We start from the raw sequence: 18,100 nt of genomic DNA on the forward strand, positions 1-18,100 counted from the left end.
TTTTTTTTTCGGATTCCTTAGATTCTTAGAATTATTAAAAATGAAGGTAGAACGAAATAAACATAATAACCAAACCTTATTAAACCTACCAAAAGCAACACATGATTACATCTGAATTGTCTTCTTGAAATAACAACTAAACCCTCAATAATAATAAAATGTCTTCGCATTTTAACCCAAACCTTACAAAATCAAGATCAGCAGACACTTTAAACACACCAAGTGATCGTTACGTGAAAAGAGAAAAATCATATGATCGTTTTTGTGACTATTTTAATCGCGATATTCATTTACAAAGCGATTCATCCCAAGATATTTGCGTTATAATTGATGATCGTTCAGATGTATTTTCAATCGATAAAGAGCGACTGGACAGTGGAGTTACATATGCGGCCCAATTAGATGACGAAAATCTGTCAGCTTTGGATGAGAAAATATATAAGCTAAATAGTGAGTATATAATAATACTTCAATTGTTTTTTTTTTTAAATATACTCAATAAAAAAATTGATATAGAAGTAGTAGATTTCGACAGAATTTGTAAATGATAATCTAACATATATAATAAAACATAAATGAATATGTTTTAATCTTTAAATATTAAAACCATTATTTATTTTTAATAAGCATTTATCGATGTATGTATAAATAGCTACCTTTTTTTTTAATTAAAACACTTTTGCCATCCGTCTTTTAAATATATCAATTCTAAAATAATCAAGTGGCGTAAAACCCTTATAAAATTATATTTTTAAAGATATAGTAATAAAATAATCAAAATCATTTTAAAGACAGTCACAAACATCTTCCAATTATCTTTCTATACTGCTTCTTCTTTGATCGTTCATAATGTGTGTATTTTTTTTATCAGATATGCTGCTGGAACAGCATCTTTTATTAAAAGCGCTGAAGGAAGATCTGCTCAGTTCCAATTTAGTCTTGAGCAACTTAACATCTGCTCAACGACCGGACTTACTAAAGGACTCTACAAATACGTAAGGATTATTTTTGTAATATAGAACCAATTAGGTCACCTTATTACCTTGAACAATTTTGCATATGATATACATTACTAGTGCCTATCTTGCCAGAATCCACATCCATTGATTTGTATTTGTAAATGAGTAACAGTAACACCCTTGCTAAAAAAATATATTTTTTTAGTGTTTTGACAACCTCCATGGTCGAGTTGTGTATACACCGGTTTTCATGGGTATGCCACTCTGAGGTCCCGGGTTCGATTCCTGGCCGAGTCGATGTAGATTACCATTAGTTTTCTATGTTGTATTGGATCTGGGTGTTTGTGGTACCGTCGTTACTTCTGATTTCCTTAACACAAGTGCTTTAGCTACTTACATTGGGATCAGAGTAATGTATGTGATGTTGTCTCATATTTATTTTTATTTATTTATTTATATACGCAGTAAATCCTAAAGAGTATTTATTATTCATGCTTAGCGGGTAATAAATAAGCCATTTTTATATTTTACTTGTATCATATACACGATAATATCAAAATATGGCTTAATATGAATATTTACAGCAGGTACACGATTTTTACAAAAAAAAAATTAATGCGTAGTAAGTATGTAACAAATCTCATTACCTTAGTTAAATGCACTCATTCTATATAAAAATTATCCTTTAATAGATAATTTACAAATTCTACAACACTGATTTTCTTCGGAATTATGCATCGAGTTTTACTAGCCCGCATTAATCTTCTCATAAGAAGTGGTCATAGCTGACAATAATTAGATTAGAAGCTATTACTTAAGCTGTAACCCTTACCATTATATATTCTTGGCTATAATCGCTGCATTTATCGTAATTATAAAAATATTTTAGATTGGATGAAGTAACAAAGGTTTTAGCAGATGCTACACAATTTACCGACAAAAGAATACGCTCCAGAGAGTTAGACGCAAAAACGACTCAAGCGCAGAATGCCGATTTACAAATTCGGCAAGTTCTCATCGACTTCCTACAAAGTGATGTAAGTTAACTTCTTCGCCTCACCAGAATATATTTGACCGCAAATTCGATCACAATTTTGAGAATCGCGATAATATAATTCATTTAAAGAAGCGATCGGTAACCTTTTGGTTGGCAAGGGCCACAAGGTGGCAAAATAAAGTATAAGCGGGCCGCAGTCATGATATTAACCTTAGAAGCCTATACCTACGCAAAATTAGTGTTAATTAATCATATTCCATAGATAAAAGAAAAATGCTATTGAAAATTCTTAAAAGATACAGAGTTTAATTCGTACACATAATACTTATATTATGTTTATATGTTTGAGCTTAGAAAAATTAAAGAAAAATAAAGAAATGAAAACTCCAAACGACCTAAATAGGAAACTGACTTTACACAAATTTTAGTGTGATGTCGGAGGTTGCATTTGAGATGCTATTTTTTGTATGTTTAATATATTTGTCAACTTTTTTACAAAACATTCACGGGCCGCAAGGAAGATGATCGCGGCCGCAGGTTGCCGACCGCTGATTTAAAGTATACACGAATCCAGTATAAAACGGCGTAGTGAAACTAGGTCCAAATCTTCTTTAAAGAACTTTACCCAAAAAACATAGAAATGAAATCGCAGTAGCTTTAGTCTCTTAATTATGAATACTTCAATAATTAACAATTTTTAATAATTCTTCAGGATCTAAAGGACCGAATAGCATCAGCGACAGCAGAGAGTGTGAAAGAGGTTATCAGTAATTGTTTCTCCGCCACTTTCCCCAGCGCTTACATACCCATCATGCAACAATCCCATCGCCGACTGCTCAGACATGTTACAAGAACATTAGAGAATGCTTTTAACGAACGTGAGAATTAATTCGAAATACAGATATATTTTTAAATAATAGACAGAAATATTTAAAATAAAAATGTGATAATTTTTCTCGACATCAGTTGCCACATTCATTAAAAAAAAAGGTTTTTATTGCAGTGGAATCAGGGTCTTCGTTTTTCAAATCAGTGAATAAAACTTCGCGGTCGCTTCGAGTAGCATTAGAGAAACACCAAGTTCTGTTGGAGAATAATAAGTCTGGAATCTTTGATAATTTGCAAAGCACGTTACAGATGTGAGTACGTATTTACATGTATGTGATATATAAGTATCATTAAGTTGTGTTGGTTTAGGTCCGTTTTTAAAAATATTCGCTTCTGTCAGTGGAAACACTCTGACTCACAATGATTTCATGAATTAAAATTACTCTTATTTGAGTACGCATTATTAAAACTCTCTAATACCTGTAGTACTTAATTATCGTCCTTTGCAATACATCTTTATAAAACTATAATAATAACATAATATACACTAAATGTCGTTTTATATTTTAGAATTTTAAAAAATGAACTCAAAGAATGGCGGGAACAATTATTAGGCATACTGATGCCACAGTTGCAAACAGACGTTTGGGATGATAGTTCCGCCCTACACGAGAAAGAAGTGTTCTCGCATAACAGCCCACCACAACCGGCAGATCCCGAAACATCGATTATTGATCAATTAGTAAATAATATACGTACCTATGTCTATTAAATTATCTTTCACTATAAAATTATTTTAATTAATCATATAATTATAATTTTGTAGATGAAATCAGCGGAAATTAACAAACAAATAAAAGAAGGCGACATTAATAAATCCTTTGAGGAAGCTCTGTCGTCCTCGGATTTATCCCTTGTGATGGCAGCTTGCAAGGCTGCCGACTTGGATACGGTGTTTTCTACGCCATGCAGTCTTAAACAGTCAGTGTTGTTGTCTCTCGTTCAACAACTCGCTACTGATATGGTCCACGATACTCAACTTAAATGCAGGTCAATAATATATTTATTTTATTGATCAGCAAAACTTATAGTACTTCCTAACATATTTATGATACTATCATTTGATTATTTTTTACTGTGACGTGATTTTATTTATTCGCAGATATTTGGAAGAAGCATTAATAAATCTTAACCCATCAGATCAAACTACACGCATGCATTTACCTTTAGTTGTTGGAGAAGTTCACAAACACCTATCAAAATTCCTCCGATCATTTCCAAGTCATGTAGCAAGTCGTCGTATAAGCCTTATCATAATGGCTGCTAATAATTTATTAAAATAAATCAAAGACGATATTTATTATTGTATTATTCTTTGTTGATTTTGAATAAAATTTTTGAACCTTTTTCTCGTCAAATTTTATTTCCCAGACAAAATATTGGAAATGGAATGTTTTTATGGGTGGATTAATTATCAAATAGCGTATAATGAACTATGATTGGTAAGTAAATTTTATTGGTAAATTTTAAAACCTTTTAATAGGCTATTTGACTGGTTTTTAAAATCCATTTTATATTATTTAGTAGAAGTTAAGGAGCCCAGTATAAGTTGTGTTTTTTATTTCTAGTACATATTTGCCGAAAAATATCATATTAAAAAAATCCATATATTTATATTTAGCTATTTAATAGCGCGCCAAAACGCTACTTGGACAATATGGCGCTGCAATGGGGTCGGTGTCGTCACTTTCCTGTATTTTAATCTGTGGTACATATAGTAGAAAATAAAAGTTTACAAGAAAGTGACTTCATCATAAGCCCGGCCAATCAGAAGCTTTTTGTGTCACGTGACAAACGTTTGAAAATTTGCATTTTTATTTATGGGTTTTTGAATAATTAAGTATTGTTTTCAACTTTCGTTAGTAAATAATACTCATAATATACACTGATTACAAAATAATTCACAATTTATTTTTCGCATTGTCAAATGGCCTATTGAACCAATAGGAAGGAATTAAAGAAATGGTCCTTCAACAAAATCGAAACATCGATAACAGGCAATGCCGTTCCGTTTCTCGGGACGGGCACTCGGCCTCGGCCTTCGGCCAAAACCTCAGCTGTCATTCGGTCTGCGAACTGTCTGTCATCAAGTGTCATCCGATAATATATATTTTATTTACAGATACGATTACGATGTTCGGATGTTATTTTTAAGAGGAAAAGAATTAAAATGAGTATGCACAGCTGAAACGTTGCGAGAAGACAAAACAAATAAACCCAAAAAGTGATAATTGAATGTAAACTATGTCAAAACAATATTATATTGCGCTGACGCTTTTATTGACGCCAAATATCTTGCTGTGTGCAACGGCGGCCGTGCACAGTCACAGCATCGATAGTACGGAGCGAGAGTCGGACGGCGCGTACCGGCCGAGAGACTATGAGCACTATAACGACGCCGGTCATAACGTGGAGTTCGATCACGAAGCGATACTAGGTGCGCCTCAGCTATACGTGCATGTTTACTCGGTCACGTTGCTCCGGCGCAGCGTTTTGCAATGCACGATGCTTAGTCGGTGATAACGAATGCGATAGTGGCTATGTCTATGAAACCAGCTCTTTTATTTCTCGTGCCCTCTGTGTTGGTGGTAACTTATTATTTCTCAATAGGTAGCGTCAGGGAGGCCGAAGAATATGACTCGCTCAGTCCGGAGGAGGCGAAGCGGCGGTTCGCGCTTTTACTGCCGAAAATGGACCTCAATGGTGACTCCTATGTTGACCATTCTGAGCTTAAGAAGTGGATCCTGAACTCTTTTGTGTGAGTTGACTCATAATATTTTTTAAGAACTTCACTGATATATAACATTCCATTCAAAAATATGTAAAGCAAAAGCAAAAAGACATTTTATAATTTTATTAAAAATCTATATAGCATTTTTTTGATTGGCAAAAGAAAAGCTCCAATTCTGGATGAAAAACTTCAAATACTTCCCATAAAAACCTATCATATATCAAAGGCACAATAAAAATTAACATATATGTCAAATTCCTTGATATATTTTTTTAAGCTGTATGTAACAACAAATATGAGTATATAAATATATAATTATAATAAAAAATATATATTTATAAAACATTCCTTTTATCTGACGATGAAAAGTTAACATAAAATATTTGTGAATGAAATATTTCTTTATCAAATTATCAAACATAACAGGAGCCTGTATCAAAAAATAAAGCTTAGCATATTAAATAGGAGCAAGCCCCAGATATCTTTTATATTCAAAAGACTGATTAGCATATATTTCCATATGTATTTAGAAGTGATGTGTTCAATACAATCTGTATCTGGTTTTTTATTTATACAAACTGTATCAAGGCTGTATAATATGTATCCATAGCCTCTGTTATGGTTTAAAATAGAAGAACTAATAAAAAAAGTTATTATTTTAACACAATCTAAATTTTTGCTAACAAAGTTGTTTTGGTCATCCTTGACCTATAAGATGTGTATAATGTTTTTATCAGGAATGAGTTACTGTAAATAAGTTTTTTATGCGAAAAAATCACAACTTTATTTTGTACATATTAATTAGATAAGTTACAACTTCACTCTCAGTAACCAAACATTCTATATTTATAAATTATAAATTTATAAATCAGTAGTTCCCAAACTTATTTTTCTCATGGACCACTTTCAAAATTTTATTGGTTTTGGTGGACCCGCTGCTGTTACATTTCTTAAAGTCTCCAAAAAATAAAAATTATGTCGCTTCTGTGTCCCGTCCCTATATTCCGATAGGTTAAATAAAAACGAAAAATAGTACATTTTCTAACAATTTATTTATTAAAAGAATAGAAGTACAAGAAAAAATTAATAAGGTAATATAACTTTGCTTACATTTTCGCTCTTTACTATCACTAGCAGATAAATTTTCGTGGACCCCCATTAACCATATCCATAAGATATGGACCCCCATTTTTTATTCACGCCTACATAGACCTTATCACGTCTGCCGTGGACCCCAGGGGATCCACCGGGACCACTTTGGGAATCACTGCTCTAAATGAATGATCCCTGATTGTATGAGTAATGCAAACCCTTTTTTCTTCTAGCATAAACAATGACAAATTGTAGTTATACATTCTAGTTTAATGATTAGAGTGCTATAATTAGCATGGATGAGTATATATGTATGTTGTTACCCAAGGTTAGACTACAATAGTTTGTGATTGACTCATACTACTAGAGAGCACTGAACCCTATTTATCAATATTTTTTAAATCTAAAATCTTTAAACGAAACTGATTACACACAACTAAACATCGTGTCATCTCTATGGTCAAGTAAATTAAGACATAAAACAGAGTCAGTAGTCATCAGTAAGAAAATGGGGCAAAATTATAAACTGAACTCAGTTGATTAAATAAAAATATTATGTTAAAATTATTTTGGTAGTTTTAAGCCTTATAAACAGATAAATATAAAGAAAACTGTGGGCTATAATATAATTTGGGTTATATATTAAACCCGCAACCAACAAAACAACAAAACCTTGTTTTGCTGTTTCGTTTTGAAAGGTAAGTGAGCCAGTGTAACTACAAGCGGAAGGGTCCTGAGAACTTAGGTCCCAAGGTTGAGAGCACATTGGAGATATGAGGAATAGTTATTAATTCCTACCTACAGCGCCAATGTCCATAGGCACTGGTGACCAGTTACCATCTGGTGGACCATTTACCCATCTTATTACATAAAAAAATAATTAATAACTTTTGTTTTAATTGTAGTTATATGTTAATTAATCAATTTCTGATTTAGAAAGCTATCCCAAGAGGAGGCTGAGGAGCGCATGTCGGAAACGGACAGTGACCAAGATGGAATCGTCACATGGTCGGAGTATCTCAAAGACGCTTTTGGTGTCAGCGCTGAGGAGGAACTCGACTCTGAGGATATCGGGGACACGGGCATGGTACGTGATGAAAATGGTGGTCTGCAACTTACAGCAGTTCACCAACCGTGTGTCATATTTTCTTGTCAAGTTAAGATTATATTTACTATTACACCAAGGGTGTTGACAAAACAAAAGTTGCGTATTATTTTGGGAAGCACCTGTCACGAACAACAACAACAACAGCCTAGGAAGTAAACAAACAACAACAGCCTGTAAACTTCCCATAGCTGGGCTAAGGTTTCCTCTCCCTTTGAGGAGAAGGTTTGGAACATATTCCACCATGCTGTTCCAGTATGGGTTGTTAGAATACACACGTGGCGGAATTTTCATGAAATAAGACACATGCAGGTTTCCTCACGATGTATTATTCCTTCACCGCTGAGTACGAGATGAATTATAAACTCAAATTAAGCACATGAATGTTCAGTGGTGTTTGTCGGGGTTGAACCCTTAATCATCGGTTACGATGCTCGCGTTCTAACCGCTGGGCCATCTCGGCTCAAACAGTAAAAACTAGGTGGATGGCTAAAGAATTTAATTGGTTAAATGTGTCAATTGCATTAGCACGCCCCATTTATGATTACGCTATTAAATTTCAAGTAGTCACGAGCAGCTGTTACACTGGTCATAAAGTCGATACAATTATACTATATTTCAGGATGTTTATTTGGTATTTTATTCACTAAAATTTCTACCAACCACAATGCATCCGTTTCCAACGCCTTAATCTTGTATTATATTTATTATACTATTAAGTTTTGCTTAACTATTTATATTCACTATATGCTAATTTTTATTTTTATAATAGATATTTAAAACAAAGACACTTTTACAACCTTTTGCTACTTTGATGTATCTGATGCTCTGCGGTGAAGGAAAATATCTTGAAGTACGTGTCAGGTGCAATTCCATATACTTTCTGAGTTATCTTAAACCAAAATTAAGAAATTTAGGCTTAAGTTCGCTCGTTAGTTTGTCATAGTATTTTGTCATATCACCATATTTTTCTGATAGGACTTTTACATAATTTATCTATCTATTAATCTTCTTAGAAGACATTCCATAGTTGCAGATCTTACTTCACACATAATTAAAAAGTTCTATTCACTCCCTGAGAAGCGTGTCTATATTAAATTACTATAGGCGTGTGTTAGTATGAGTAACGATCATACTGTAACGCTCGTGTTAACACGCAAAATGTTTTAGTGTGCGTGAGACGACTTAGTCGTAAGGACAGCAAAATAATACAAATTTGACTAATTTTATTTGGGTATTTTTTTTTAATTCCAATATTTCGTTTACACCTTCGTAAGTGAATGGATCTATCTGGTTGACCCAGGATCCAAATAAATGTGATGTTAGTTAGTTAAGTATGAAGTGTAATTCCTGGCAGCTGGTGCGCGAGGAGAAGGCCATGTGGCGCGCCGCCGACGCCAACGGGGACGGCGCGCTCGACTTTGAAGAGTTCGCGGTGAGCTCGCCCTCTTTGATTACATTCTGACAATTGTGAATAAATTCAAGTTATATCAGAGTTCCCTTTTTCCGGGACGTTTGTAAGATTCAGTTTCACTTTGTTTTTATTTTCATGAAACCTGGAAATATAATATAATATATAAAAGTTTAAGTGATCGTTTGTAAAAAATACATTGGTAGAAAAAGCATATTATTCGATACAAGATTTTATAGATGATAAAAAAGCGTGGAGCTAATACCTGTTGACTTCCAAGCAGGATATATTAATTTAAATAATTGTATTCAATTAACATGACTTTGTATTTTTTAAATGTTAACATTAACAACAAAAGAGTAACTACTGAGTTTCTTGCCGGTTCTTCTCGGTAGAATCTACTTTCCGAACCGGTGGTAGCTTCACTTAATTGTAAAATGACGTTTCAAAAGTGCTTGTAAAGCCTACTTGAATAAAGTTTATTTTGATTTTGATTTTTTTTGAGTGATCTCTTGCTGCCATCGAGTTTTATCATTTTGGTTCTATGTATCCTCCCATATTCTGCCAGGTGTTCTCCAACCCCGAGGAGCACGAGTCGATGCACGTGTTCCTCGTGAACCAGACGATACGGGAGAAGGACCTCAACGGGGACGGACTCATCAGCTTCCACGAGTACATCGGAGACAGGGGTATGACGTCACGATTACATTTCTATTTGACGTAAATTAAAGGTTAGAAGAACTATAATGAGTGTGGTAAACATGCCAACTTTGAAACAGTACAGATGTAGGATAATGAGTGTGATAAACGTGACAACTTTGAAACAGATTTGAAACAGATTTGAAATGTGCAAATTCGCAGGCGCGTTGATCTGACTTTAGATTCAGCATTTGCATTTTTGGTAGATCGCAGAGATTCGACGGCGCCATTATTGTTCTATAAAATAATTTTCGAAATATGTCTGCTGTTCTTATTTAGCCGTTCTTATTGTCTGCCGGTTGTGTTGCCATAGCGGATATGCTTTTTTTGTAGAATCTTTCGTATATTCTACAGTCATCGATATAAAGTACGAACGCTTTTCGTTTAACTTCTTTCATTTATAAAATATTACTTTCCCTGATTTTCCGTAGACAATTTATGGAGTAGTTGATATTTCGTTTCCCACATATCAACGCAATCGCACCAAATTAAATTTGCAAATGCGCCAGATAGGTTAGGTTAGTTTTATTTAGTATTTAGGTTTTTAATTATTATTTGTAATAAAAAATCTGACTTATATTAGGGCATTTATAGTTATTTTTACTGTGATGCGGCTAATAAGTTATTTCTTACAGACCCAATGAGCCTTGCCGACCTATCTAATGATATATCATTACACAGTATAAAACAAAGTCACTTATCGCTCTCTGTCCCTATGTATGGTTAAATCTTACAAATTACGCAACAGATTAAGATGCGGTTTTTTTTAATAGATAGTGTGATTCGAGAAGAGGGGTTTTGTATGTAATACATGGATAATATAGTAAAGAAACACTGATAAACTTTGAGTGAGCCAGTGTAACAACAGGCACAAGGGACAATAACATCTTAGCTCCCAAGGTAGGTGGCACATTGACGATGTCAGGAATAGTTAATATTTCTTACAGCGTCATTGTCTATGGTGATATGGTGATGGTGACCACTTACCATCAGGTGGCCCATATGCTCGTCCGCCAACCTATACCATAAAAAAAATATAATTTTAGAAGTTTAAACAAATATCTATAGTATATTTATTGTCAGTATTGCACCCGTGCGAAGCCGGGGCGGGTCTAATATAACTTCCCGCTGTGTTAAAGGCTGCTGATGAATAAATAAAGAACAATACAATTGTTGCAAACTCGGAGTAACGACCCCGGTCCTGTTTAGTTTGTAAACACGGCGTCGTTAAACAAGCATTGCTGCGAGTGTGTTGTGATGCAGATTAATTGCTTCTGGTCTCTTATCTGTTGCCGTTTTGTTTTAATGCTTCAAAAATGTTGTTTTCTATGTACGATTTTTATATTTAATCAGTGGCGGATTTACCATAAATAAAATTTTAACAAAAAGAAAAACCGACTTCAAACAAAACACTATTTTAAAACAAATGAATATGCACGAAAAAGTAACAAAAATAATTGCGTATTCAACATATTTTTTAGAGTCTTCCTAAGTTAAATGAAATGAAAAATATTAGACTACTTAAAAGTCGATTAACGATTATATCATGTAGTTATAATTATTGTTATATTTGGAGCCGGTGTCAGCCACGGTGCCCTTGCCCCAACAATCAAAAGAAAGAAGCGATACGAGCCCCTTGATTGATCCAGTATATTATTGTGTAAAAGGTAATTTGTAAAAAACATATTTGTCAAAGTATTCTCGTATTGTTTTTTGATAGATATACTGTAGGGTTTTATTGGCTGACACCGACTCCAAATATAACAATAATTATAACTACATGATATAATCGTTAATCGACTTTTAAGTAGTCTAATATTTTTCATTTCATTTAACTTAGGAAGACTCTAAAAAATATGTTGAATACGCAATTATTTTTGTTACTTTTTCGTGCATATTCATTTGTTTTAAAATAGTGTTTTGTTTGAAGTCGGTTTTTCTTTTTGTTAAAATTTTATTTATTTTTTGATTTTAAGTGAAGCTGATGTTGACTAACTAATTTTTTTAATATGGATAGATTAAACGTTCCGTTTATATGAGTCAGAAACTACTTCGAGGACAATTTCAAAGGAAACTTGCGAATAAAGCAAAAATTGACTTTCGAAAATGCGGATTTAATACGTCACGCGGCGTAAACTACAAGGATCCCTCGAAAGAGCTGTAATCGAACTCAGCAAAAAAAACTTTGAAAAAGACCAACTATATTTCGTACATCATATGACATCACATCACATACACAAAATTTGATTAAAGATAGTAAGAAATTCTGCCCTATATCGCACCCTAACTGCGAGCCGTATAGGAGTTCCATCACTACATAGTATAAAACAAAGTCGCTTTCTCTGTCCCTATATCTTTAAATCTACGCAACGGATTTTGATGCGGTTTTTTTTAAAAGATAGTGTGATTCAAGGGGAAGGTTTGTGTATATAAAACATGAACAATATAGTAAAGAAACACTGATAATTTTAGAAGTTTGCGATGTGATGTCGTATATAAACAAATTCTGTAGTATATTTAGTATCAGTATTGCACCGGTGCGAAGCCGGGGTGGGCAGCTAGTTGATTATACTATTCGACTATGATAATTACATAAACATAACCACATTACGGAAGGTGACTCAAATAACCTATAAATAAAAGATTCGACCGAGTATCGCTAACGTGCTCCTCAGAATTGTTCCGTTCCCTTCCGTTCCGTTACTTTGTCATGGATCCTGTGCTCAGAACCTTACCAAACTTTCACCAAATTACCCTTGAAGTATATATTTTATAATAAAAAAATAATTATCAAAATTGGTTAACGTGATTTTCAGTTATTCACCTATTTGTCGCGCATATACATAATGCAAATTTAAGACTTATGTCGTTTTCACATGGATACCATCATCGGAAAAAAAAATAAACTAAATGGGACCCCACGGGAAGCACTACCCTTCAAACAAAAAAAAATTATCAAAATCGGTCCACCCAGTAAAAAGTTATGAGGTAACAAACACAAAAAAAAAAAAAAAAAAAAAAAAAAAAAAAAAAAAAAAAAAAATACAGACGAATTGATAACCTCCTCCTTTTGGAAGTCGGTTGAAAAGGCTTCGTAGGCTGGAGCCTAGAGCGGCAGATTTACAGTGCATTTACAGTTTCATGTGCTTAATTTGTCTTTATAATTCATCTCGTGCTTAGCGGTGAAGGAAAACATCGTGAGGAAACCTGCATGTGACAAATTTCATACAAATTCTGCCACATGTGTATTCCACCAACCCGCATTGAAACAGCGTGGTGGAATATGTTCCAAACCTTCTCCTCAAAGGGAGAGGAGGCCTTTAGCCCAGCAGTGGGAATTTACAGGCTGTTGTTGTAGAGTAATTTAAATAAAACGTATACTCGTCACTACATAGCGGGTTGGAAAAATAATCTAGTAACTGACAGAAATATCACCTATTTTATAATAATACTATTAACGGAAAAAAACGATCTAATGAGGACGATAGAACACAAATTATAAATGTTGCAAAAAAAAGTAGGGGCGGCAAAAATTGAATAGCCTACTAGCCTACTAGCGGCATATTTGTAAATCCGCCACTGTATTTAATTGGTCCCAAAACACTAGTCTTAATTTGTATTAAATATTCATTCAAATTGCTTATTTTAACCGAATTCAAAGTAACGACTTTTAGCATCTGCTATTTCAAAGGGTATAGGCTTATAATATAGGTTTCAAAATAGACACTAGAAGTAAATTATAAAATATATTTGATGTGATTACTACTTCACTGTAAAAACTCATTGATTAATTTAGCAACAAGTTAAATTATATATAAATAAAATTGATCACATCCGAATTAAGTACGCTATCCCAATTTATCAATATTTATTTCTCATGTGAATATTATCTTTATACAAACGTGATAATCTGTAATATCATATGACCTAATATATTCGTCAATTTGACACGTCGATTTACATGCACTTGCTTTCTCGGGTTAAACTGACGCGAGAATCTATAGTGACGTATAGCGTCGAATGGCGCTATTTTAGGAGCTATTTTATTTTATATTTCTATTGGTTGCAAAAATCGGCAGTAATCGGTTTTATTGAATTTGCCAATTCTACATCTGACATATATGGTGTGTCGTACGATACGTTGATCTTTGATTTCGATAGTGATTTTCGTTCGTATATAATTATTGTTTTAATTACTATATTTATTTACTATTTTGAGCTGAGATGGCCCCGTGGTTAGAACGCGTGCATCTTAACCGATGATTGCGGGTTCAAACCCAGACAAGCACCATTATATATATATGTGCTTAATTGTGTTTATAATTCACCTCGTGCTCGGCGGTGAAGGAAAACATCGTGAGGAAACCTGCATGTGTCTAATTTCATCGAAATTCTGCCACATGTGCATTCCACCAACCCGCATTGGAACAGCGTGGTGGAATACGTTCCAAACCCTCTCCTTAATGGAAGAGGAGGCCTTATCTCAGCAGTGGGAAATTTACAGGCTGTTACTTTACTTTACTTTACTTACTATTTCGAATACAATATAGTGTGTTAGAAAGTATGTGTAAAGCTGTCGCTCCCCGCAGGCGCGCAGCAGGACCAGGAGTGGGTGATAGCGGAGCGCGACAAGTTCGAGCACGAGCTCGACCGCGACCGCGACGGCCTGCTGGCGCCGCACGAGCTGCGCCGCTGGCTCGTGCCCGACAACGAGTGAGTCACCACCCCCCACCCCCAACCCCACCACACACCACTAATACAAAACTTTTGACGACCTCCGTGGTCGAGTGGTGTGTACACCGGTTTTCATGGGTACGCCACTCTGAGGTCCCGGGTTCGATTCCCGGCCGAGTCGATGTAGATTACCATTAGTTTTCTATGTTGTCTCGGGTCTGGGTGTTTGTGGTGCCGTCGTTACTTTTGATTTCCATAACACAAGTGCTTCAGCTACTTACATTGGGATCAGAGTAATGTATGTGATGTTGTCTCATATTTATATTTATTTATTTAATGCCTCCATGACGTGACATGATCATTACTTATTTAATCTCTGATACCAATATTCAATTACTATTTGATTATTTGCTCCAGTTTAAAGGTAGGGATGATAATGTACCAATAGCTGATAGGACCTTTTGCTTTCAAATTTCAAATATACCTTTAGTAGATTATTCGGACGCTTTTAACACTATGCAACATACCTTTATGATTATTTAATTACATAAAAAATAATGTAATCTAGCTACTATTGAAGAGTTCCTCACTTAAAATCTAGAACTGGTATAATAGATGCTACCTATTGCTCACTAACAGTCCAAATCTAATAGTAGAGGTGTCTCACAAGGTTCAATATTGGGCTTCACTTTTTATCTCAGACTTAGACATCACATATCTTTAATCAATTGGGGCCTGGGCAATCAAATCAAATCAAAATAAACTTGATTCAAGTAGGCTTTTACAAGAAGTTTTGAATCGTCATTCAACAATTAAGTGAAGCTACAAATTAATAAAAGTGCTAATCAAGAACCCGTGCTGCTCGAATATGAGAAGTCATTTATGTTATGCAATCTAACAGCGAGATCGCGGAAGAGGAGGCTGAGCACCTTCTGGCCGCAGCGGACGACGACGGCGACGGGCGCCTGTCTTACAGCGAGTTGCTCGACCACACGCCCGCCTTTGTGGGCGGCGCGCAGACACACGAGCGCTTCGACGACGAGCTGTAGGGGCACACACACACACACACACACACACACACACACACACACACACACACACACACACACACACACACACACACACACACACACACACACACACACACACACACACACAGACGCGCGCGCGCGACCACTCACATCGTAGTGAGATAATCTCAATCTCTCTCTTACTGTTTGTTTATTTGTATTGCTGATGTCCTCGAAGTGACGCAACCTTCTCAGAATTCACTGACAGTCTATACCACAACTAATGTCTTCCGTTACGTCTGTACAGATATCCAGAAATAATATTTGCTATATAATCTTTGAGCGATGTTTCTAATCGAAAACTGAAATTCTAAATCTGGTATATTTATTAATAGTTTATTTTTATTAAACGAACCTCAAGTGTTCATAATGTTAACTATTCCGATTTCACTTAGATGCACACATTTTGATAACTATAGATACCAATGCTACTAAATATTATAGGAGTGATATTTTGTACTGTTTTACATACACGTGTGTTTCAGGGCCGAACTTCAGACTGGTCAACTTAATTAGCCCGGATTATAATTTGTACAAACTTCCCAGTAAGTGATGTCGGAATAGTTTTTAAAAATAGTAGTCTTGCCAAATATATATTAAATATAGTTAAGATATACAAAAAAATAGAGAATTGTTATCAGACTATATGTTGTTTGCGGTATGTATTTATTAAAAGATTATTTTAATGATATCCAGTAATTAATGATTTTGATTAACATCGTACTTGCATTAATAGTTAAATTATTTAAGTGTACTTAACTTATCGAATCTACAAAGAAAGGCTTCCATTATTTACAAAAGGAAATTTACTTACCAATATCGAATATTAGGTTAGGTAATAGTATACATCAACCAATAGTTTTATAGACTTGTTTGAAATAATTTCATTAAAATAATGTTTTACAATATCGACAATTATTTTTTAATTAAAATAACTCGCCATATTTGTTTTAAATGAATAATCAAGTGCCCATATTATTTTTTAAGAATGTTTTGGATGTTGTCTTCGTTCAAAAATAATTTAAAAAAAAAGAAAGTTTGATTTTCAACGTGTCAAATTTATTTTATTAAATACTAAGCTAAGTTTTAAATTGCTAAATGTAGTCAAATATTCATTTTATGTAAACTTTATTTTATTTTAATTATTAACTCGTTTGATTTGTATGTTACTAAATTATTTAATAATTTTATTTTATTAAACATGCACATTAAATATTTTGATACTGTATTCACGTAATATTGTATAAATTAAACACGATTAGCATTTAGTTTTATTAAATTTTGCGTTAGAATTTCATCTGTTTTTGTCTGTACTTAGAAGTTACTTAGATGCTTATGTAAACTGCGACTTATTACTGACTGTTTTTATGTTTCTTAAGGTTGGTTTCTGTAATGCTTAAACTAATAGTAATGTGTGAACATTTATTATATATATATCCACATAGTTTACGAGGCTGGCGATTATTTCATTAGGCAGTGAAGACAACTGACTTGTTGCATTACAGACTTAGAAGGCAGACTGGCTGACAAAATTGGGGAAAGACCACTTAATAAATGTATTGTTAATGAATTTTTAGTGCTAAATATCGCTCTTACTAGAGCGAATCTTACGAAAGAAACAGCATATTTAAGATTTAAATGAAGTCGTGGTAGAAAAACTAGAACCATTTTACGAAACTAACAAGGGCACAGAGGCCCTGAGACGTGCCTTGCCTGAGGTCACCGACACCGGTATTCCGGTAATGTAGTTTGTTTCATTTCAAACCAAATCCACCCAACCGATGAAGCCTAAGGAATTGTGCACACTTGGTGCAACAATACAAACTAGTTTACTAATTATAATGGTTGTTTTTATTTTAAACTGATATATGAACTTATTTTTATATTCTATGGTCAGCAACAACCTAAAAAGTTATTAAAAATAGGTGCATCATACATGCCATTTATTCATGTAAATAGATGGTGACAAGGCTGCAACTTTTCCCTGTTTTCTCACTATTATTGCAGAACTATAAAAAACCCCCAATATATTTACTTTATTTTCCTCTTTAGCAATTAACTCACAGAACAGCTAAAACCAGTAGGTTCAATATTAGTTTATATGCTATTAAGTATAGAATGGGCTTTTTGAAACTAAACCCATTAATTCGGCGATTACATAGTTAAGGCCGTCTGATACTGCCATAGGAATAAAGTCGAAGATAATAAATTAGTTTATCAAGAACTTATTATATTTAAAAACATCCAAATCGCAGTGTATGTCTCAATTAGTTTCTATTATTATTAATTTTGTATAATTTCATTGTCATAAGAGAATGACTTTTCGGTAATAAATTTTGTAATAAGTAAAATGTTATACATTAATTGTTATCAGCTCTAAATAAATATATATAAGTTTATGTAATCACGATTTGCAATTAATCAGGATTAATATGTATAATTTAAATCAGTTTCCTATAACTAAAAGGTCGTAG

At 33.9% G+C, this 18,100-nt stretch overlaps 2 protein-coding genes across 2 annotated transcripts; both read left to right on the plus strand.

Annotated features, from left to right (window-relative positions):
- Positions 1–873: 873 nt before the first annotated feature.
- LOC124530913 (enhancer of mRNA-decapping protein 4-like) lies at positions 874–4,127 on the plus strand. Its single transcript, XM_047105281.1, has 7 exons — positions 874–995; positions 1,849–1,996; positions 2,669–2,834; positions 2,960–3,095; positions 3,355–3,526; positions 3,611–3,834; positions 3,947–4,127. The coding sequence occupies exons 1-7, from the start codon at positions 874–876 to the stop codon at positions 4,125–4,127; spliced, it is 1,149 nt and encodes a 382-aa protein (XP_046961237.1).
- Positions 4,128–4,897: 770 nt separating this feature from the next.
- Positions 4,898–17,066, plus strand: LOC124531146 (reticulocalbin-2). The gene is made up of 8 exons (XM_047105614.1): positions 4,898–5,281; positions 5,455–5,602; positions 7,604–7,754; positions 9,130–9,207; positions 9,752–9,872; positions 14,472–14,595; positions 15,458–15,624; positions 15,723–17,066. Exons 1-7 carry the CDS (start codon positions 5,089–5,091, stop codon positions 15,603–15,605), a joined length of 963 nt encoding a protein of 320 aa, XP_046961570.1. The 5' UTR covers positions 4,898–5,088; the 3' UTR covers positions 15,606–15,624; positions 15,723–17,066.
- The last annotated feature ends 1,034 nt before the right edge of the window (positions 17,067–18,100 follow it).

This window comes from Vanessa cardui, chromosome 7 (genome assembly GCF_905220365.1).
Source record: "Vanessa cardui chromosome 7, ilVanCard2.1, whole genome shotgun sequence".
NCBI lineage: Eukaryota > Metazoa > Arthropoda > Insecta > Lepidoptera > Nymphalidae > Vanessa > Vanessa cardui.

Bases quoted from the DNA above. Each gene is read 5' to 3' on its own strand.
- LOC124531146 (XM_047105614.1), top strand. From the start codon at position 5,089: ATGTCAAAACAATATTATATTGCGCTGACGCTTTTATTGACGCCAAAT. The intron at 5,603-7,603 runs GTGAGTTGACTC...TTTCTGATTTAG, and splicing joins TGGATCCTGAACTCTTTTGT to AAAGCTATCCCAAGAGGAGG. The intron at 9,873-14,471 runs GTATGACGTCAC...CGCTCCCCGCAG, and splicing joins CGAGTACATCGGAGACAGGG to GCGCGCAGCAGGACCAGGAG.
- LOC124530913 (XM_047105281.1), top strand. From the start codon at position 874: ATGCTGCTGGAACAGCATCTTTTATTAAAAGCGCTGAAGGAAGATCTG. The intron at 3,527-3,610 runs GTAAATAATATA...ATAATTTTGTAG, and splicing joins CATCGATTATTGATCAATTA to ATGAAATCAGCGGAAATTAA. The intron at 3,835-3,946 runs GTCAATAATATA...ATTTATTCGCAG, and splicing joins GATACTCAACTTAAATGCAG to ATATTTGGAAGAAGCATTAA.